The 21,101-nt window shown below is 51.3% G+C and overlaps 2 protein-coding genes and 1 pseudogene across 3 annotated transcripts in view; 2 read left to right on the top strand and 1 right to left on the bottom strand.

The window, feature by feature from the left end:
* The window catches only part of TRMO (tRNA methyltransferase O), a 51,275-nt gene extending 40,400 nt beyond the window's left edge, over window positions 1-10,875 (top strand). The window contains exon 6 of one of the 2 annotated variants that reach the window (XM_074361870.1): window positions 10,748-10,875. In XM_074361870.1, coding sequence (XP_074217971.1) covers window positions 10,748-10,757 — 10 coding nt within the window. In that variant the 3' untranslated portion in view covers window positions 10,758-10,875. Of the gene's footprint in view, window positions 1-8,508; window positions 8,546-10,747 lie in introns of those variants that run through there. The other variant, XM_010952918.3, reaches the window with a different exon arrangement.
* FOXE1 (forkhead box E1) lies at window positions 8,322-13,679 on the bottom strand. Its single transcript, XM_074361871.1, has one exon. It carries the CDS (start codon window positions 12,989-12,991, stop codon window positions 11,873-11,875), a length of 1,119 nt encoding a protein of 372 aa, XP_074217972.1. The 5' UTR covers window positions 12,992-13,679; the 3' UTR covers window positions 8,322-11,872.
* Window positions 12,990-21,101, top strand: part of LOC105067552 (casein kinase II subunit alpha'-like) — a 29,131-nt pseudogene continuing 21,019 nt past the window's right edge.

Raw genomic sequence — 21,101 nt, 5'->3', positions numbered from 1 at the left:
CAGAGTTGTATTTTGTTGCCTGCAACCAAAGAAGCCTGATTGATAATGCTGTGGGAAGGGATGCACGACCTTGTCCTCCTTGGGTACCACTGGAATGCCTGTGAGAGGATGGGTGTGGAACCAGGAAATGTGGGTGGATGAGACTTTAGTGAGCACCTGATATCTCAGAGACTTAGGCCTGGAAGAGTCTTCAGAAGTTATTTGGACCCAATTTCTGTCCAGGGAATGGATTCCCTTATAACATCCCCACCAACTGTTTTTTCAACTGTGTTTGGACATTCCTCCAGAATGAAGAGCTTATTACTGCCTGAGGCAGCCAGTATCACTCTTGGCTACCTCTAAGTACTTCAAACTTCTTCATTTTACTGACTGAAGTCTGATGCTACATGGCATTGATCCTATCTGTGTGCCCCTCTTCAACATCTCTGTCCTGGAAATGCCTCAGAGACTTGAAGAAAGGGAATTGTGCCACAGTCTGACTTTCTTCAGGTTCACAAGCCTAATTCTTCCAACTACTCCTCCCAGGAGACAGGCTGCAGCCCCTTTCCCATCCTGATTGTCTTCTCATGATACATTCCACTTAATCAATGTCCTTCAAAAATGTGAAGCTCAGGGCCAATCCAGACACCCTGAACAGGGCGAAGTCCAGCAGGGCCATCACTTCCTCGCTCTGAGCACTCTACTTGTTTTAATGTAGCCTCAAATGAAGTTTATTATTACAGCAGCTTCATGACATTCCTGAGTCATAGTGAGCATAGCACTGGCTAAGCTGTCTTCACACATGCTGCTACCCATCCCGGATTCCCTGGCTGGCCCTTGTGCTGTTGGTTTTTTGAGCTCACAGCCCCACTTAAAAATGGCAGGTCTTGCCCAAGTTTTCTATGGCACAGTCAGAAAGATCTTACTATGGGGTCAGTGGTTTCTAGATTCCCCTTGGAGTGTTTGCTCTAAATATTCAGAAGAAGGGAATGTAGGAAACAGTGCCTCTCTCTCTAGCAGTGCCCAAACTCAGCTTGGAACAGCAGTCATGAGTATAATTCTAAGAAAACCTCAGGCCAGATTGGGGTTGGCTGAGGTCTCCAAAAGTAAGCCTCTCACTTAAAGGTTGTAATACATGTTATTCATTTCCTTTTGGGAGCAGTTAATTCTAATCTTAATGTCAGACTTAAAGGCCAGCAGAAAGTGGGTTGATTCTGCATTTATTGACACTGTACGTAGTCATGTTTTCAAAGGCTGCAAGGTGGACTTGAATATTGTGAGACGTGGCTGTGAAACCCGGTGTCACCTGGCTGGGCAACCAGGCGTCCTAAGCTTAGGCCTAGGCTCCTTGGAGGTCAGCTCCCCTGGCCCTCCTTTTCTCCTAGCTCACTCACATGCTTGCTGGCAGGGTTGGCTCTTTACAGGCTATTGAATTAAGATCTCAGTTCCTCGTAAGTCCCTTGGTTCCTTACCATTTGGGCCTCTACATACAGCATCTTACAATGTGGCAGCCTGCTTCATTAGAGCAGACAAGAGAGCAAGTGCTAGAAGACAGAAGTCTCTCATAACCTAATCACGGAAGGGACATCCTATCACTTTTCTCATACCCTGTTCATTAGTAGCAAGTCACTATGTCCAATCCACACTCAATGGGAGGGGATTACACAGGCTGTGAATACTGAGGGTTGGGGGGAACGTTGGGAGACATGAAGCTGCCACCATAGTGTGTGACTCTATGGGGCAGGCGCAAGGGAGAGATGAGGTATGAGATGTCAGACCTGGGATAACCATCAGTGCTATCTAGAAGGTGAGCATAACAGGTTGTGGACAGAGACTAGGGGCTTGGGGACCCAGGCTGTGTCTGGGAACCCTGGGTCTGAGTAGCCTATAAGATTGGGCCCAGATCTGAGTGGGTACTAGTCCTAAGTCCCCAGGACCCAGGCTGAGTAACCAAAGTCAGGGTTGACCCTCACACTTCTTACTACCAAGCCAGTTTTCTAGGTCTACATGCTGTGAGCACCCACTGCAGGCAATGCACGATGCCAGAAACAGCATTATACCTGCGCCAGGAAGCTGCTGTGTTCATTTGCAAAAATCCATGCAATGTAACAGCAAGAGCACTGGGTCAGAGCCTGCTGTCCTGAATCTAGCATGGGCTCTGCTGTAGATGCTAATGACCCCTCTTTGGGCTTTAGTTCCCCATGCTATGAACACCAGTGCAGTAAAACATCCCCCATCCCACGTCACCCTGTCACTTTGAAGTTGCTTTGAGGACTTCATGAAATAGTGACATGGAAGGGCTTGGAAATAAACTATCTCACCACAGCATACAGAAGCTTTCATCTTATGCAATTCCATTCTTACGTTTGTGTTCAGGGGAGGGGGACTCAGACTCATCAAATGTTATGCTAAAGGGACACTGCAGGCCATCTTACTGGCCCCAGCTACACACATCTACCCAGTGTACAAGCGAGAAGGGACTATGGAAGGCAAGGGACTCACCCAAAGTCACACATGAAGTTGGTGGCTGTGGAGGGGTGAGGCCAAGTCTTTTGACTTCTGGCCTGTTGCTTCTCTGAGAAGTAGGAGCCTCATGATGCAAAGTGGTATCACTTAGAAGCTCGGGTGCCCAACTGCCTGGCTTCAGACTCTGCTCCTATCATTTCCTAGTTCATGGTCACTACCTCCCAGGGGAGTTTGTGGAGACTGAAAGCACTAAACAGTGCCTGCCACATAGTTCACTGAATGTTAGCCATTGCTGTTGGTATCAGAGAGGGAAGGCAGGGCTGTGCCCATTTTATTGTTGGGGAAGCTGAGGCTGAAACTTTCCTAGGTGTCTGAACCAGGCCTTGAACCAGTGCTTTTCTGATGAATGCAGGTGGCCTCTCAGAAAACAGGAAACTACCAAAGTTCAGTTTTGACCATTATTAACATTCGTCAGACTCCAGGTTCAGTTCATGCTTGTGTGTGTGGTCTACAGGGGGCAGCGGAGGCAGTCCAGGTTTCCTGAAGATCAATTCAGGAGAAATCTTCAAAATGAGACCTGAAAGCCCCTGTCTGAGGAGCCAGATGTCTGCCAGGGCTTGTAACTTACCGGCTGGCGGACCTTGCAGCAGTGTTTCGGGAAAGCCGTTTATGTTCGTTATGGTTTGGGATTTGGGTGGAAAGCCCGTTTCAGTTCTGGGGTTTTGCTCTCCTATCGGGCCCGCTGCAGGCCCAGACGGGCCTCTGTTGGAAGGAAGTCAGCCCTCCTCCCCCGAAGGAGGAAGGGCCCTCCTGTCTGTGGTCGGCGCATTGTACTTGCTGGATTCCAGGCTGTCAGTCTCACAGCAGAGCTCTGGGACGCTTAGCCTGCAGATTGTTTTGTTAGGTTTCTCCTACAATTAATTTGGAAATTACCCAGCTGCCCACAGCCTCTCCCATGTGTTCTGTAAACTACGGGCCTGTGCCTGCAGCTTTTGCCTTGGTGGGACCAACGCTGGCTAAAGCTGGGAGGGTCCAGGTAGGGTGACAGGAGGGTGACAAGAGGCCTACGATGGCAGAGCTCATTTTAAGCTCTAGCCAGTCCCCTTCAGCTTTGGCACTAACCATTCTACTTTGTAGGATCTGAAGCAAGCAGATCCACACACTCTGCAGACATTATCTTTAAGCCTCACACGCCCTGTGGAGGTAAGTCAGGGGCGTGTAGAGGATCCACCCTACTTAGAGGCCTGAAGAGAGAGGATTTCCCTGGAGCTGCAGTCAAAACCAACACGCAAGCCTCCCGATTCTCACATCCAGGGAGGAAAGATCCTCATGTGTCTGATTCATTTCGCTGTGGACTTTGTTCCGCCTGGGTTGAATCCTTCTTATGCAAAGGTCCGAGACCTTAAGCTTGTCCTCTCTTCTTGGACCTCAGTTTCCTCATCTGAACAAAACCTGCTACTTCCCAGGGCAGTTGGGAAGATCCAAAGGATAACATATTGTGGAATTGCTTGGTACACCCTGGATACAGCCACTCTTCGATAATGTCAGAGTTACCGTTAGTCAGTGGTGCCACTGCTGGGCCACTTGAAGCTGGGGAAGAGCAGAGGTGTGCGAGAGCCCTGGCCAGGGGTCTACGATGTTAGCTCACTGTGTAACCGTGGAAAGTTACCTGCCCTGGTCCTTGGTATTTTCCTTTTATAAAACAAGGGGTGGGACTAGATAACCTTTCAGCTGCATGTTTATTTATAAGAATGACCAAGGAAATCTCAAAGGGAAAACCAAGAGTCAGTTTTTCCCTGCCCATAAGGGTCATCTTCTGAGTCAGTTAAGATGTATTTGTCTGCAAGTCGTAGGAAGCCCAAGGTTGAGAGGCTTACGCTTGGAGGACATTTGTTGTTGCCCACAGGTGTAATGAATCGTTCCAGGGCTGGTTCCTTCAGCAGCTCAGTGATGTCATCAGGCATCCAGGTTATTCCCACTTTTTGACTCTGCCATCCTCAGCAAGTTGGTTTGTTCACCTAGGCTGTCACCCTCTGAGTCCTACGTGACTGCCCCACTTCTAGGAGCCACACTCTGACAACATTAAGAGGAAGAAAAGGGCTGTTTCTCTTCCCCTATCTCTCTCTTTTTTTTTAAACATTTTTTATTGCGTTATAGTCATTTTACAATGTTGTGTCAAATTCCAGTGTAGAGCACAGTTTTTCAGTTATACATATTCATTGTCACATTGTTTTTTTGCTGTGAGCTACCACAAGATCTTGTATATATTTCCCTGTACTATACAATATAATCTTGTTTATCTGTTCTACATTTTAAAATTCCAGTCTGTCCCTTCCCACCCCACGCCCCCTTGGCAACCACAAGTTTGTATTCTATGTCTATGAGTCTGTTTCTATTTTGTATTTATGTTTTGTTTTTTTTTTTAGATTCCACATATGAGCGATCTCATATGGTATTTTTCTTCGCCTGTCTCTTTAAGAACAAAGAAATATTTCAGAGAAGCCCCAAGCAGATTTTTTTTGACATCTCATTGGCCAAGAAAGCATCCTGTGCCTGTTTCTAAATAATCACTGGCAAGAGTGATGGAATCATGACCATGCTTACCTTAGACAAGTCCAAATTGAGCCTTTGGGTACCCCAAGGGATAAGACTGCCCCTAAAACACATGACCAACTGCAACCTGGACAGAATCAGGGTCTGGGGAGCAAAGAAGAAGGGGGAAATGCCTGGGTAGACAACTAGCAGTGTCTGGCACACCTTCTTAAATGTGCCAGAGTATGTTGTTACTTCTGTCCAGAGTTGCCCACTGCATGGTTGTCCTCAACATGCTCCATCTCAGCTCTACCATCAAGACCCCTGTGCCCAGTCCCCACGATGGGACACCATTCTTTCTTTTGAGCACCACTGCAGGGAAAATATGCACTTTGCTCAAGGCTGAATAGTTATATGAAGCTTTGATGAAAGTTTGGGGTAAAAGGAAAGTGTTACACGGGAGGGGGAAATTTTGAAGATGCTCATATTAAATATAATTTTCTCACAGTGTAAGAAACCCTGCACAAGGCTGCTCACGAGCATGCCATGTTCCTAATGTCACTGCTTGGCCCTGAGGTCTGGACCTCCATGAGAGAGTGACATGATCCATTCATGTTTAAGCCCTGTCACACACTGGCTGCTGTTGGGGGAATGACTGCGGGGACCGGTGGAGGGAGCAGGGAGCCCTGTTAGGAGGGCTCATGTACCATGAAGAATGGGATCCAGGAGAGAGATGATAGAGGCTCTTGGGAGGTGCAAGATAGGGGTCAGTGGTTCCTGGAGAGGTAATGGTGAGAGCAGATTCACGGTGACAGGAACACATAGAAGTGTCTGGGGACAGCGAGTGGTGTGTTGGCTGGAGCTTAGAGGTTCGGGAAGGGCAGCTATGGGAGATGAAGCTGGAAAGAGGGTTGGCACAGGACTCTTGGAGTCTGGGTTTTCTGCTGCAGACAGGAGGGAGCCTTCTTCCACAGGACTGGGGCTCAGCTTCAGGAAGTGAGGCTGGCAGTGGGGGCAGGATGGAGGGAGGATGCATGAGCACCCATGAGGAGGTCCTGGCTGGCTGCTGGGGACTGATAGCAGAGGTGAGAGTTAGGCTCTATGAGGCTGTGGTTCCCACACTTTATCTCTGATTGCTGAGTGCCTCTATGCCTGAAAAACCATGGCTGGGGCTCTGCTCAGCCCTCACTCCTAGGAGGAGCCACTCCAGGTTCTCAGATAGTGAGATAAGCTGGTGCTCTGCACCAGGGCTGAGATCCACCCTGATTCCAGCTCCCAATCCCTTCCTCACCCTGGGAGGGTCTGACAGTTGATCCCCAGGGCCTCCCTGACTACATACTTCTGCACCCAGTTAACCCTTCTGGGCTGAGGTGGAAATCTGAGCCTCAGCTCTCAGAAGAGAGGTTGTGGGATTGGCAGAGGGGCACAGGGAGCTCCACAGGGAGCAGTCATCCTCTTCACTCCAGGAGCTCGGCAAAGGCTGGCTTTGGCCTTAGCCCAGAGAGAATGCTAGAAAGAAGGCAGGGACAGAGTGAGACCAGTAACCAAACTCATTCAGGACCTCCTATCCCCATCCCCACCTCACCTATCTGCCGTGCTTTTTCTTTAGTTCACTGCTCAGTTTGGGCTGAGCACTAGTCATGTTGCTTTCCCTCTGGGTAGTTCTAAGCTATTTATTTAGCTGATCCCAGGCTCAGTTTACCCATCCATACAATGGAGGCCCCCAAGCTGCACTCCACCCCTAACCCCCAACCCCCGCCTTCACCCCCCCGCCTCGCCCCGCCCCGATCTGATTACTTCCATTTCCACATTGCCTTTTATGAAGAAGATGATCAGTTGCAGTCTCCCTTGGGTTCTAGTCTGGCTTGGACACTTATAGCTGTGAGAGCTTGGGTAAGTCACGTGTCCCTTCAGCTCTATAGAAGCTCTGTACACTCTCACGGTATTCCTATTCATTCCTGTTATTGAAAACGCGTGTGAGCACTGAGTTGAGAGTCCTGGTTCTCCCAGTGAGTTGCCGTGTGATCCTGGGAAGAGAGGCCAGTTTGGGCTCTGCCCCCATTCTTCATGGTACATGCCCCTTGTCTGAACCCCTTTTCATAAGGGACATTTTCTTCCCCAGTTCTCCTGTCATGCCAACCCCACCCAGGAGTCAGCACTTCTCAGGAGCAGAATGAGCACAGAAACCAAATTCTCCAGAAAGGTGTGTGTGTTTGGGGCAGGTGAGGATTCATTAGGGTGCCCTGAATCTTGGGCTGTCTAAGCGGCACACAAAATGCTCTACTATAGGATCCCTCAGCCCAGAGGGACACAGAAATGGGGCCTCTTCATGCTGACTGTTGTGTTCCGAGAAGAGAGCTTCATTTTTCTCCTAAATCACCAACTAGCCCAGACTTGGGCTTGGAGCCACCACGTTTAATTCATACTTGGGCAAATGGCTGCTGCTTAGGGAAGGTACAGTGACTAGAACCCAAGGTCCCCAAAGTGGCTCAGCAGGGAGTCAGGAGCCTGGGTTCCTGCCCTGGCTCTGACCCCACAGCTTTCAAGATGATTTCTGATACACTCTGGTTGAATGTCACTGTCACAGTCACCTGTAAGACTGGCAACATGAGGTAAGATACATTCTAAGAGCTAGGATTCCAAGACTCTAAGTTACAGCCAAGGGAGGAGGTGAAGGGCTCCACTCTGGCCCTCTCTTCTCTCTGCAGCCATCTCTGGTTGGGGTTCTTGCTCAGAAACAGGAGGCTACTGGAAGTTGTTCTGGGGTCTCTGATCTCAACAGCGTAACACATGTTTTCCCCATTTCTCTAAAGCCCTGCCTCTCTGTTTAGGGCATATGAACTGCTGGAGGGTCTTGCTGAAATGCAGGTACCCAGTAGATCTGGGTAGGATCTGAGATTCTGCATTTCTAGCAAGCTCTCAGGGATGCCCATGCAGCTAGTCTGTGCCCCACAGACTTAGAGCTGCAAGGCCTGAGGGCCTCAGGCTTTTGAGTAAAACAGCGAGGAGGGCAAGCCTCCGCTGTCAGCCCTTGGAGAAGTACATTCTGGATTTGAATGACCAAAAAAAGAGGAGTTCAAGAATGTGAGGGTGAAAGGGGACCTGCCATCTAGCTTTGTAGATAGTGAAACTGAGGCCTAGCCAGTGCAGGAAGGAGCTTGTTCAAGATCTCACAGGGTTTCACTGACAAAGTTGAGACTCAGGCCTCTTGCTTAAGAAAAACAAAAATAAAAACGAAAACTAGAAAAGATACGCACTGAGGTGTTTGCTGTGCTTTCCCTGGGTGAACTATGGGTTCCTTTGATTCTAAGTGTTTTTTTTTTTTTACAATGAACATGTACCAATTTTGTAATTAGAAAAAATTAATTTTAATAAAAGAAAATTCTTACAAACTTATTAGTAAATGAGATTATGTTCATGAATGTGCTAGATAAACTGTAGTTAAACAGCAGCTTCGCGTCATGGGTGTGTAATTCAGCCCAAATCCTCTCGAGCTCATTTCAGCGAGGTTTCCCTTACTCTTTCTGGCAGGAATCACCGAGATGAGGAGTAAGACCAGTGCCATCAGCGTCCTCAACCACCGCAAGCAGCCTCCTACTCCTCCTTCCCCTCTGCTCTCTGAGCTCCTCCCGCAAAACTCTGGCCGCAGGAATCTTTCCCCTTAAATTGGGAAAGAAGTTTCTTTAATCCGTTTTCGTAGTAAACGACCTCGAGCCAAGTCTGCTTTTGTTGCTGGTTTCCTAAGCTTAATTGCAAGCAAAGTTAATTTGAAAGAAAATAAATGTTACAGCTCTGGGGCGAATTCTAATGAGCCTTGGGCAATTAGGGAAGAACGCATCTAATTACCCACAGCCCGGGGGTCGCCTGCACACGATGCTGGGGATGCGGGGCCCAGAGAGGGGCAAACGACTTTTCTGGTTTCGTAATAGGAAGAAGAGAAGAGGAAACGCACCTCCCATCTCTGAGCACCTAGACAGAGAACCGGGGAGGTCCGGTTTCACTGTTTGAGGATTTGGAGAGTTGTCCAGAGAAGCAGCAGTCAATGTTCTCAAGGTCCTAGAGTCACGCGGACCGGAGGGTCGGCCCGACCCCTCTGTGGTAGAAGTGCGACCGGTGCTCACTCGCCTGCGCCGCGTCCATCCTGGCCAGGCCCGGGTGGCGCGCGAGCTTTGTGTGTCGCCGGCCCGCAGGAGGCCGAGAAGGGCTGACGCTCTGTCTTCAATGCCTCCAGGGTCTCGCCGTCTCTGCCGGCTCCCGCTGTACACACCCAGTTCCCTCCTCGCAGCGTCTCCTCTCTAAGCTCACAGACCCTCGCTTTTGGCGCGATCTCACCAGTTGTCCTCGTTGACAAGGCAAATTGGGGGCGAAAACGCGTTCACTTTTCCTCCCCATCTTTCTCGTCCCTGGCTTTACCGCCACTCTCCAGGAGGCTTCGGGATAAATGTGGTGCTTTTTTAATGTTAAAGCCTTTCCTTTCTCATGTTCCCAGCACTTTACAGTGTACAAAGCGTTTCTACCTCTCTTGATTCATTTAACTTCAGGAGGACTCTGAGGAAGGGGTCACAAATTCCCATTCTCAAATTAGGACACTAAAGAAGGGACTGGCTTAAGGTTAGTGGTGCTGCCAAAGACCTCGACTTGGTAATTAAAACCCAGAGAAAGGGTCAACACCTGCACTAACGGGTGCATAGACAACTCTCCAGCCCCAATCCCCTAGCTGGGTTTCAGGCAGCCAGGAAGGACAAAACCCCTGGGTGGAGGGGTTTCAATTTCCCGCTACAGCCAACAGCAAGGCACTCTGATTTCTGCCTGAGAGAACCAGAATCCTTTGAATTTCAACCTGCAAGGGTCCAAAGGAAGATGAGGGAGACGTAACATGTAGATTTTTCCAAGGTCACAGGGCTGGGCCTGATATCTGGACCCACTGGCAGTAGGGTGAGTGCTGCAGCTGCCCCTAGCCTACAGATGGTCATTTACCATCACCGAAGTCAGGAAGACCAGCCTCTAGACCCGTACTGTCCAATAGCTATCAGCCATACACTGCTATTGAGCACTTGGCATGTGATTAGTCCAAATTGAGATAAGCTGTAAGTGTAAAGTACACTCCAGATTTTGAAGACTCAGTATGAAAAAAGTAAAATATCTCAACACTTTTATACTGGTTATATGTTTAAATGATAGTCTGGATATATTGGGTTAAATACAATATATTATTAGTTAATCTCACCTGATTTCTTTTTATTTTATTAATGAGGCTACTGGAAAAAAATTTAAATTACATAAACTGCTTGCATCATATTTCTGTTGGGCAGCACTGGTTTAGACAAATACCCGTCTGGACTGAATCACATTCACATGTCTTTATGAACAGGATAGAGCAGTCCCCGAAATTAAAAATTACCAATGGTTTTCAGTCTTCTTTCTCACACCCCCCCCACCCTTCCTTAGCAAAGAGGTTGCATTTCTCTTGCCAGAACTCACTTACTCAAGATTTTTATTAAAACAGTTCATCTGTACACTCAGGTTTATCTGAAAGCTGCACACTAAGCCTCTGAAATATTTAATGCTGGAAAATTTAGCCCCAGAATCAAAACTTACAAGATTTCTCAAAAGAAAGGTGTGATAGTGTTTGGATTTTTTTCCCCCGATTTTGGTCAGCTTGCTGCTTGAAACAAACAAATGGATACAAAACAAATTTAAACACTAGTTTCTTTCTAAAACTTACTTAACTGACCACCCCAATTAATTTTTCTCTTTTCTTTTTGCACAGAGGCTGCTAAGGTACCTCAGAGGGTGCCAGGGATGGAAGAGCCAGCCTGACATACTGAAAGCTGTTACCAACAGGCTCCCCTGAGTCCTGTCGTCTCTTTGAATTTTAGTTCACCCATTGGGTCTGGGGCTGTTGATGAAAAGAAAGAGTGGGCAATGGACAAATGTATTCCTATATGCCTCATTGGAAAACTGCATTTGTGAACCAGCAGTAACAGCTGCCGAATGATCAGCACATCATGCTCAAAAGAGTCAAGAAATTACGATATAACCGGTGTTTGGAGCTAATCCAGAGACTTTAAGTTAGATGTTTGCCATAAGCTCTGTCCTCATTCCCTGGAATACGATTAGGCCCTGGGTGACCCACCCATGCTGCCAAATATGCAGGGCAGCAACAATGATGATGGGCACTTAAAGATCATATGTGGGACCATCGAATTCTGCAGCCCTCTGGTTTAACAGATGGGGAAACTGGGGGTGTGAGTGATGGGAGTGGGTGACATTGTGGAGCTGGGGTACAGTTCAGACTCGGAGCCAGGTCTGCGGTTCTCAGAGGCAGGGAAAACCAGCCCCTGGTCAAGCGAAGCATAGAGATTTTTTTTTTCCCATTAAAAAAACCCAGCTACTTGTTTTGCAGATTTGTCCTCCTCACCTTAAGTAGGAAGGCGCTATTGGAGTCTTTTATTGTCGTAAGTAGTCAAAAGCACAAGAGTCCCAACTGTGTGAAAGGACCCGAATTTCCTGAAGTACAGGGAAGAGTGAAGTCATGTTATTCCCCACAATTCGGAGACCCCAGACTCTGATGTAGACACTACATAGCGCCCGCTTTATAGCCAAGGACCCTTCCTAATAGAATGTCAGAAAGGCACGTCCTTTGGAGCTTCGCCTCAGTGAGGGTCCACTGTCCCAGTCCGTGGGCCGCGGATGCCTCTCGTCACCTCTTCCCATTTTCAAAGCGTACCAGTGTGTACACGGTGCACGAGGAGGCTGCGCCTGTCCTGCCGGCTCGGTCCCTCCCTTGTGGCTTTCAATTGGGTCTTCTCTTTAGTCCCGTCCTCAGGTTTCGCGGATACTTAGTTCATAAGGACAGTCGAGGTATCTATGAATTTTCGCCCTTATGCTCGGCTCACATGGCGGACACGAACCGATCTACTCCGCCAGGATAGGCGGCCGCATGGCGAGCATGGTAGGTACCTCCACTGCCCGCTCCGAGCTGCCCACCAGGATTGTAGCAGGGCCCCAGCGCTCCGAACTGGCCAGGCGATGTGCGCCCATAGAAGTCCACTGCGGTCTCGACGCCGCCACTGCTGCCACCAGTTGCGGGAGAGGCGGGCCCGGCCAACCGGCCAGCCGCTGCGAAGAGGGCGCTGCCCGCCCCTTGCGGGTACGCGCCGTCAGGGCTGGAGTAGGCAGCCGCATAGGCGGAGGGGTTAGCAGGTCGGGCGCCTGCGCAGCCGGCGGGCTGATAGCCGGTGGTCGTGGCAGAGGCGCCGGTCGAAGCAAAGGCGCAGGAACCCGCTGGCCCTGACGGCGCGGGGCCTAGTTCTGGACTGAGTGACCGCTCTGGCACCAGGCCGAAGACACGGCACGGGCCTGGCGACGCAGCGGGGTAGTAGACCGGGGGCGCCGCAGCGAGCGATGGCGGGGCGTAGCCTGCATAGACGGCGCCCGGGTAAGGCGGTCGCGCAGCGGGCACCGCGCCCGGGAAGATGGCGGCAGCGGCGGCGGCGGCGGCGGCGGCGGCGGCAGCGGCCGCGTCTTGCATGTAAGCGGGGTAAGTGGAGAGGTCGGAGCGCTTGAAGCGCTTTCGGCGGCGCAGGAAGCTGCCGCTCTCGAACATGTCCTCGGCATTGGGGTCGAGTGCCCAGTAGTTGCCCTTGCCCGGGCGGCCGGCCTCGCGCGGGATCTTGAGGAAGCAGTCGTTGAGCGTGAGATTGTGGCGGATGCTGTTCTGCCACTTTTTGGGGTTGTCACGGTAGAAGGGGAAACGCTCGGTGATAAACTTGTAGATGCCGCCCAGCGTGAGGCGGCGCTCCGGCGCGTGCGCGATGGCCATGGCAATGAGCGCAATGTAGCTGTAGGGCGGCTTTCCGCGCTGCAGGGGGCGCTTCCGTCTCCGCCCGCCCGCGCCGCGACCCGCAGCCTCCGCCGGGACCCCGGGCCCTGCCTCACCGCTCTCCTCCTTCACGGCCGCCAGCGCCTCCGGCTGCGGCGGCGGCGGTGGCGGCCCGCTCTCGGCCGTCATGGCGCAGCCGTCGCGTGTCCCCGCTGTCCGCTGCTGTCGAGGTGCGGGGGCGGGCCTGGGAGCTGCCGGGCTTGGGACGGAGGATCACCAGAACGGACCGTGGGCCCGTCTGCGGAGAGCTTGGGGGTCCTCGCAACTGGCACCGGGAGCACAGCTTCCCTCCCACGGACGCTCTGGAGGCTTGGCGCCCGCGGTTTCCGGGCTGGCTCAGTGCAGACACAGGCTCAGGAGTATCACCGCTCACCGACGGCTCTGCTCGTGTTCTGGAGCTCGAGGCCAGGCGCCGACAGCGACGTGACGTTTGGACCGGGACTAGGCTCCCGTCGCGGGCCGAAGGGTCTTTTGCGCACGATTGCCAGGTGGTCAAGGGGCCCGGAATTGATCCTGGAGCTGGGGCGCTTGCAGCTGGTCTGGGCTTCCAGCTGATCTGAGGATAACCGTCGAAGCCGTGCGCGCAGAGGAGGCTGCGGGCCCCAAGGCCTGAAGCGAGGGCAGTTACTGCAGCCGTGGGGGCATTCTGGTGGAGGCTGCCCAGGCTGCGCCCCTGCGGCCGGGGCTGTGAAAGGCGCGGAGGGCAAGGAGGCGAGGCGCCAGCTGCGAGGTCGCGGCGCGGGCCAGGCGGGACGGCTGGCGACTGTTCCTCTCCTCGGCGTTGGCCCCCAGCCGCCAGGACCGCTGGCGAGGTGCTCCCCTGCACATACCAGGACCGGCTCCTCCCTCTGCAGGCTTCTCCTCCTTAAAGGCACCAGGAAGCTTGGGGCGGTGCCGGTTCCCCTCCCACCCCCTGACTGCCCGCCCCCAGGGCCCTGGCGCACCTCCCCAGGTAGGAGCAGCTGTGGAGGCGAGGCGGGAGCACCACACCGTCCGAGCGTGGAGGGCGCTTGGAGATCTCTCGGGTAGGTCGTCTCTGCGCACCGACGGGGAGACTGAGGTCGGGAGAGGCCAGGGACTGTCTCTGGAGACCTTGGCGCCCGAATTCAGCGCTTCTGGACTTTACCAGACTCTACAGAAGGCTAGGACCCTCAGGTGAAAGGAGGGGCTCACTTCACTTTTTTGGTCCGAGAGGGTGATAATTGGCTGAGGGAGCGCTCGGTTCTTGAGGGCGGGGGACGAGGAGGGGAGAAGATGTTCCAGGTGACTGACTCCCAAAGTCTTTCGAGGATGATTTTCAAACCTAAAGTCAGATCTTCCCTGGCCAATCCCCATCCAGTCCTTCATCTTTCAGATGATTCCTAGGTCTGATAGAGGAGGTGGCTTGCCACGGCTCCACCGCGACTTCGCGGCTTAGCCAAGCCTCACACCAGCCTGCGTCTGTTAGGACTGCATTTCCCCGCCATGTGCCAAGGGCAGTTATTTTCCCTCTTTGGCTCCCAGGTTCCTCGACTGTACCGAGGTTTTGCATCTCAAGTGTCCTTCCATTGCTGATACTTAGGGAGAGGCTGCCCGCCCACCTCTAATCGTCTATCTTTGAGTAACTCGGGACCCCTCTATATGATGCGGAGTAGCGCACAGCTTAGAGAGGATGAAGGCTAGGCTTCTGCCCTCTCTCGGTAAACTTCTCCAGTTTGCTCAGGCCAGGGAGGGCTCCAGGTGGCTCCCAAAACCTCCGGGGGCAGCCTAGCAGGCTCTTCCCCTGGTGGGGCGTGAAGGCTGAGAGATGAGTGCCGGGGGGTGGTGCGCTGGGTGAGCGCGTCTGCCGGGGAAGGGGCGGGCAGACGCGACCGGTTCGCTCCGCGATTGTCCGAGTTCCTTTCCTGCCAGCCCCCTAAGGCCATATTCCGGCCTCCCACGAGACTGCTTGCGGCGGCGGCCCCGCAGGTCTGGGTTCGCTTTGTAGTCATTCGCGGGGAGGCCTTGGACCTGTCCCTTCACAGTTGCAAGCCCTCAATTTTCTCCTCTGTGAATCGGGGGCAGGAGAGCATGTGCGGATCTCGGGGGCCCCTTCTACCCTTAGGATTTCGGGCCTTGATGCCGACTCCAGAGGCTCCGGCCAAGACGCAGCTTTCCGCGGGGCTGCGAGTGCAGGGCAGGGCGGAGCGAGGCGCAAGAGCGCGGGCGGCTGGCCTTCAGGGGTTTTAGTCGCGTTCTTCCTGGCGGTGAGCTCCGGGCAGGCTCAGCCTCGCCAAGTATTGGGCAACTGCCTTTGGAAAAAAGAGGCAAAAAGTCCAGGTCCTCGCTCCGCCGACCTGAGTGTGGAAGCAGTCGAACAGTTTGCATGAAGACATTCCTCAGCGGATTCGAGCACTTATCCCGAGGGCTGAGGGCTTTTCACTCGCTCAACGAAACTCCCAGCTTCCTTCTTCCGAAGTAATGAAGATGCGAAAACCCAGGTTTCTTCCTGTTACTTTTTTTCAAAGGGAAATAAGTTTAAAATTTGAACTGGATTTTATAGCAGTCTTTTAATACTGGATTTTGTGGTTCTCTATTTCCAAGGTTCGGGTTTCCAGATATTAGATTTGGGGACCACTATCCTAATGTGAATCCGTAAATCAAAGAACGTGATTCTGTAATTCTAGGATTCCATGACCAGACATCAAATTATTTCACTGATTATGTTCCTGCGACTTTAAGCATCTAGTCAAAGTGTAAAAGCGTATTCCTCATATTTTTAGATACTAGGAACAAGATTTTTGTGCTAGAAACTATGATGCCACTATTGGGAGTTGCAGCTTCTCTAGGTTTTAGACATTTTTGCAGCTCTAAGGTATACATTACTTAATTTGAATTTCAGTCTAGGAATGTCTGATTGGAAGATTTGGGTCCTAAAAATCCATGACTCTTGTCTTCTTTAATTCCAAAACATAGGTATTAGATCCACTATTCAATAATATAAATAATCTAATTCTAATAATTCTTATAATATTTGTAACCATATGCTTTAATGACTTTATGACTCTCTACTTTTAAATTCCATGTCTCAGGATATTTTGAGCTTCATTGTTTTGTGTCTGTGGACCCATTCTTTTAGAAATCTGATTCCTTTTTTGAAACTTTGCAGCTACTGAGGTGTACCTGTGCATCAGACTAAGTCTTAGCATACTGAGATTAGCGTTATAAAGAGCATGATCATATATGTGTATATATATAACTGTATGCCTGAAACTAACACATTATATATCAACTATATGTCAATAAAAAGATCATGAGTCTAAGATTTTCATGAACAAAGGATCCTAAAAATTCTATTCCATGTTTTATTTTAATAATACATTTGAAAGTTCTGTGAATCTATGATGTAAAATTTGAATTAAATGATCTGAGTTAACTGGGACGTTTTACCCATTTGGATCAAAACTATACATAGAGATCCCCCCAGTGCCAGACCATTTCCCTGATTTTCTCTTGTCCAGTCTTCCCCCTTCTCTGCTTCAGTGCTCCTTAATGTATATAGGGTAACAGACCCCACTGAGAACCATTTGAAAGCTACGGAGTGGGTTCCAGTTCCTTGGATGATTCTTCTGTTCCAGCAGGGGTGGGCTGGTGTTGTGCCTGCCTTCAGCCCTGCGTGTATCCTCCGTGACTTTTTGGAAAAACCTGCCCCCTCACAGGCTATTTTATGTTCAGTTTTTTGTGGGGGATGAGGGGAGGAGTGCTGATGATCTGTAGAAAATGCTGGCAGACCTTCCTCAACTATTTTACTGAGTTTTGAAGTGTCCTTGGAGGGTTTTGTAAATATAAAGGAGGGGATCCAGGGAGTCCTGGAAAATTCCTCCATATCCCTTGACCCAGATGCCCCTTCATGCAAATGCAGAAGTAACTCCTCCCCCTCCCTCCAACACACATACCCCTTAAGGAAATCTTGGAAATTCTAACTGGAATTTCCAGGAAGGAAACTAGGCTCAGACTGCTGAAGGGACTTGCTTAAAGTCTTGCAGAGGAGATTCTACACTGAGAGGGAAACTCAGGTGTTCTGGCCCCTCTGTCTTTTCCTGAGTTCTCAGAGCCTCACTTGTGCTTAATGGCCTGGCCTGGGCCAGTCTCCTTACAGGGTGACAATGGAAACCCCAGGCCCAGATGCTTGCAAATCAGATCCAAGAATCTCAGTACAGGGGGAACATAGTGACCTCTGTGTGGGTTACTCTGGGACAATCAGGTTAGTGGGCTATATGGCCTCAGAGTACCACAAAGGAGGTGGGTCCTTTGTCACACTCAGCCAAGCCAATGGTCACAGCAGTGGCACGGAGTGAGAGCTCTGATTATAGCTAGCTCATTACTGGCCCAGCAGCTTTGAGCCATCTGCTGCCCTTCTTAGGCCCCAGTTTCCCCATCTGTGAAGTGGAGGACTCCCTACCTGTCCTCCCTATTCCAGGGAGTAGAGAGGATGGAGTGGAGCACATCGCCAACCTGTGATCGTTTTTTTGTCTTTTAAGTTGTTTTCAGGGTGAAACTTTGTTGTGAAAAAAAAGACAAGCTGCGGGGGAAAATTCAAGTCTTTCCCACTCATGGGTGGACATTCATCAAAATTCAAGTCTTACCTTCTCAAAGAAGTAGCGGTTGATTAAAGTAAAATGTTTTCTGCCCGTCTAGCAGGGAGTATGTGAGTGTGTATGTGTGTTTGTGTATGTTAAATGGTGATTCCAGTTTTCGAGGTCTGCGTGGATGTAGACTTTTTCTGTTCCTACCGAGGTATGGGGACCTCCGAGCTTGGTCAGGGCAATGCAGCTATTAGCGCTTTCTTGCCATTGGTTCAGTTAAACACTGTGAATAGAGAATTATCATCACCCCAGGACCCGGCTGAGAAACTGGAACCCAGAGAGGGGAGCCTTCTTCTTCCCATCACGCTGCTTAGCTTGCACCCTGCCAGCAGCCTCCTGGCTCACCTCCAGTTTACTCCCAGTACCTGCCTCGGAGCCGGAGCCGTCTCCCAACCCTGCCCTCTGGTCCCCAGAATGGGGAGTTCAGGAATCGGCTGCGACCTCCAGGAGCTCCAGTGGCTGCGGTGAAAAAGGCAAGCCAACTCGGAGAGGACGGAGACTTGTCCCACCCCGCACACTGAGTCCCGGATGGAGCTGAGCCTGAGGCCGGACCTCAACTTTGCCCCCGCCCCCAGGTTAGCTCCTCCACGTTTTCTCTGGCGCTCAGCGAGCATTCTGAGCCGAGAAATGCTCAGACCTACCCAGGCCACCGGGTAGGAGAGAGCTGGGCTGTGGCGGTGGGCTCTCCCGGGAAAGACTTGGCCCCCAGCAGAGGTGGTGAGGGCTGGACCCAGGAATTTTCAGCGAGGCCAGCAGGTGAACCTCGATTAGATTCTAACACCTGCGGCACAGGAGCCACCGTCTGGGATTGTAGGAGCCCTCCGGATTTCTTGGCTTTTCCGAGCTCTATCCAGGGCTTTGGGACTCCGAGAAGCCCGGAATTTGTGCAGAACACCGTGACTCTTCATTTGGGCAACAGAGTTCATGGTTTGCAAGACAATCTTAAAAGGGCCAAAATGCACTAGCCTGGTTGGCCAGGCTCAGCCCGGAGCCCCAGGCTTCTGATTCGAATCCTTGCTGCCTCTTCTGGCTGGCACCGTGGCCAGCAGGGCGGCTTGCCCCAAAGCTCAGTCCGGGCTCCTGGGGTGGGGGTAGGAGTGGGGACGGGGTGGTTAGAGCTTGATAGAGTTCCTGCTGCCTCAGGCAGGTACCAAGCCCAGCTGGCTGGTTGCTCAGTGCCCACAGCGCCACACTTGTCCTCAGACACTCGCATGGGCAGCCCACCTCTCCTCTGGCCACTTACCTTCTGGCTTTTCTGGCTCTCTTTTTCTGTCTCGAAGCCTCTGAATGTGTATCTTTCTGTCTCGTCCACTGTCCTTTTGTCTCTTTGTATGAATCAGCCTGTATGTATCTTCCCTTTCTGGGCACATGTTCCCGAGTCATTCACAAAGAAAGCCCACACATTCTTGCCAGGGTCATCAGGCTGCCTATACCAGCCTCTTCCCTCCCAGAGGATGGTGCCGACAATGGCAGGACTGGGACAGACACACGTTCACGCAGGAGGATGCTGGAGCAGGTGTAAGTCCTGATCTTCAGTCTTTCTGCCCAGGTACCTCTGGAGCCCTCAGCTACCTCAGCTCTGCTGAGCCTGCCTCAGGGAGAGGGGAGCACAGGGTTACACACGCCAGCCTTCTGGACAAATCTAAGGGTCCAATCAGTCTTCCCCAGCAGGGCCCTCCTGCTGTCTGTCTCTGCACAAACTGGGCTGCTTGGCTGTTCAAAGGCCCTCAGTGGCTCCCCTAACTCCAGGGCAGTTCAGGGCCCTCCCTGCACAATGGAGCACCTCCCCGCCACCTTGGTCTTCCCTGTTCCCAGCTTCAGAGGACTCCCCACCAAATCTTCTCCAGTTCTCTTGCATAAGTTCTTACCCTCAGCCTAGAATAGCTGGTCCCCCTCCCACCTCAGCTCAAATGTCTCCTCTTCTGGGAAGTCTTCCCTGATCTGCCTGAGTAAGTCAAACACTCCCTCTTTGGGCCTGCCCCAGCAAGTTTGGATTTTAGCACTTGTCACACATTTTTGTGATGTAGTAATTTGGTTATGTGACTGTCTCTGTTCTTCTCTGGGCGCTCCTTGATGGCAGGAAGTGTGGCTTCCTGCACCTGGGCACCTAGGTCACCAGCACAGGGCCTGGCCCAAGGAACAATGTGGCCCTGCTGTGAGAGCCAGTTACTGAGAATCATCCAGTTCTGGGTCATTTCCTGTCTCTAGTTCTTCCCAGCTGTGCAACCTTCAGCCACTTAAATTCACTCTGAATCTCAGCTTTTCTATCTATAAAATGGGGATAATACTAATGTCATAAGATAGTTGTGATGGTTGCTTATATTAACTGCAAACACATGTAAAACTCTTCTATGTGTAGACACTGTTTTAAGCACTTTACATACAATAAATTCACTAACATATCAGGAGACCTGGGGGCAAGTCTCAGGCCTGTTACTAACTGGGCATTGGGGCACATCCAGGAGAACAGGCAGAGCACTGGATCTGGAAGGCATGATGACTTGATATGCCATCTAGGCAGGTGGGCAGCTGCAAAAGAGCCCGGAAGCAGGGGTCTCACAGGTGGCAGACCAGGCCTGAGGGAAGGTTCAGACTCAGAACAGCATCTTCTATGCTAGGTTCAGGTATGGAGGCCACTGGGACGATCCTGGGGCCATCTTAGAGGCAGTCTGACTAACTTGGCGCTGCTAGGCTGCAGTCTGACAGTCTCTCAGGGGCAGCCTCTCTCCCAGGTGTCCTGGAAACTTAGGACTTTGCACCTGGTTTCTGTCCAGGCAGATCTGGCCCAGCCTTTTTGCAGGAGGTTTGGGGAAAGCTTCAGCGTTGAGCTGGGCATATTCAGAAGCATATTCTTCAGTCTTGAAGCCATCCATACACTTACTACCCAGTAGGGTAGGACTGCAGAGGCCATGGGGCTGAGTAGGGGATCTGGGCTTACCTTCCTGACTGGGTTTAGACATACTCCTGGCATAGGGAAGAGGTGAGAGACTGCTCCTGGGATCCCGTTAGGGGACCTCACCTTAGTGGGTGTTGTATGTGGCTCTTTGTCTTCCTCGAGCCCTGGCCGGGCCAAACTGGCCCCAGGTGGTGGGACCAGATGGACTATTAGAAATTAGCTCTGGGTCAGTGGGATAATACAATAGCTTCTATCTACAGGCTTCTATCACTTTTTCCCCCCAAGTTCTAACTTTCTCATAGACAGGCTACTATTTCCTGCACGTAGTTTGTGGCGCTGCCTCTGATTGTCAGGGCATTTGCTGGCCAGAGATGATTGACATTAGCTTTACCCAGTGAGTGAGTAAGACAGTCCGAGCTCAGGTAAGCAGCTCAACCTCCTTCTCCAGGTTTGCTTTGCTTACCGCCTCCTAGTACTCCTCCCTTGGGAAGTGGCTTTCTGTCATTTATGGAATTGAAATAACCTAAGCAGACTAACAATGATGAAAGGGAAGAGTGTGTCCTTCACACCATACCTTAGCTCTGTTCAGCATTTTGTCAGTGATTTAGAAGAAGGCATAGAAGACAAGCCGATTGGGCTAGTGGCTGACCACGCTGAGGTGCTGATGCTGGTAGCTGACAGACGCAAGGCTCAGAATAATCACCAGGTAGGGAGACCGAGCCAAAACCAACAAGAAGAC

The sequence above is a fragment of the Camelus bactrianus genome, chromosome 4 (genome assembly GCF_048773025.1).
Source record: "Camelus bactrianus isolate YW-2024 breed Bactrian camel chromosome 4, ASM4877302v1, whole genome shotgun sequence".
NCBI lineage: Eukaryota > Metazoa > Chordata > Mammalia > Artiodactyla > Camelidae > Camelus > Camelus bactrianus.
Note: the sequence above shows the minus strand (reverse complement) of the source record. Positions and strands in the feature narration are given on the sequence as shown.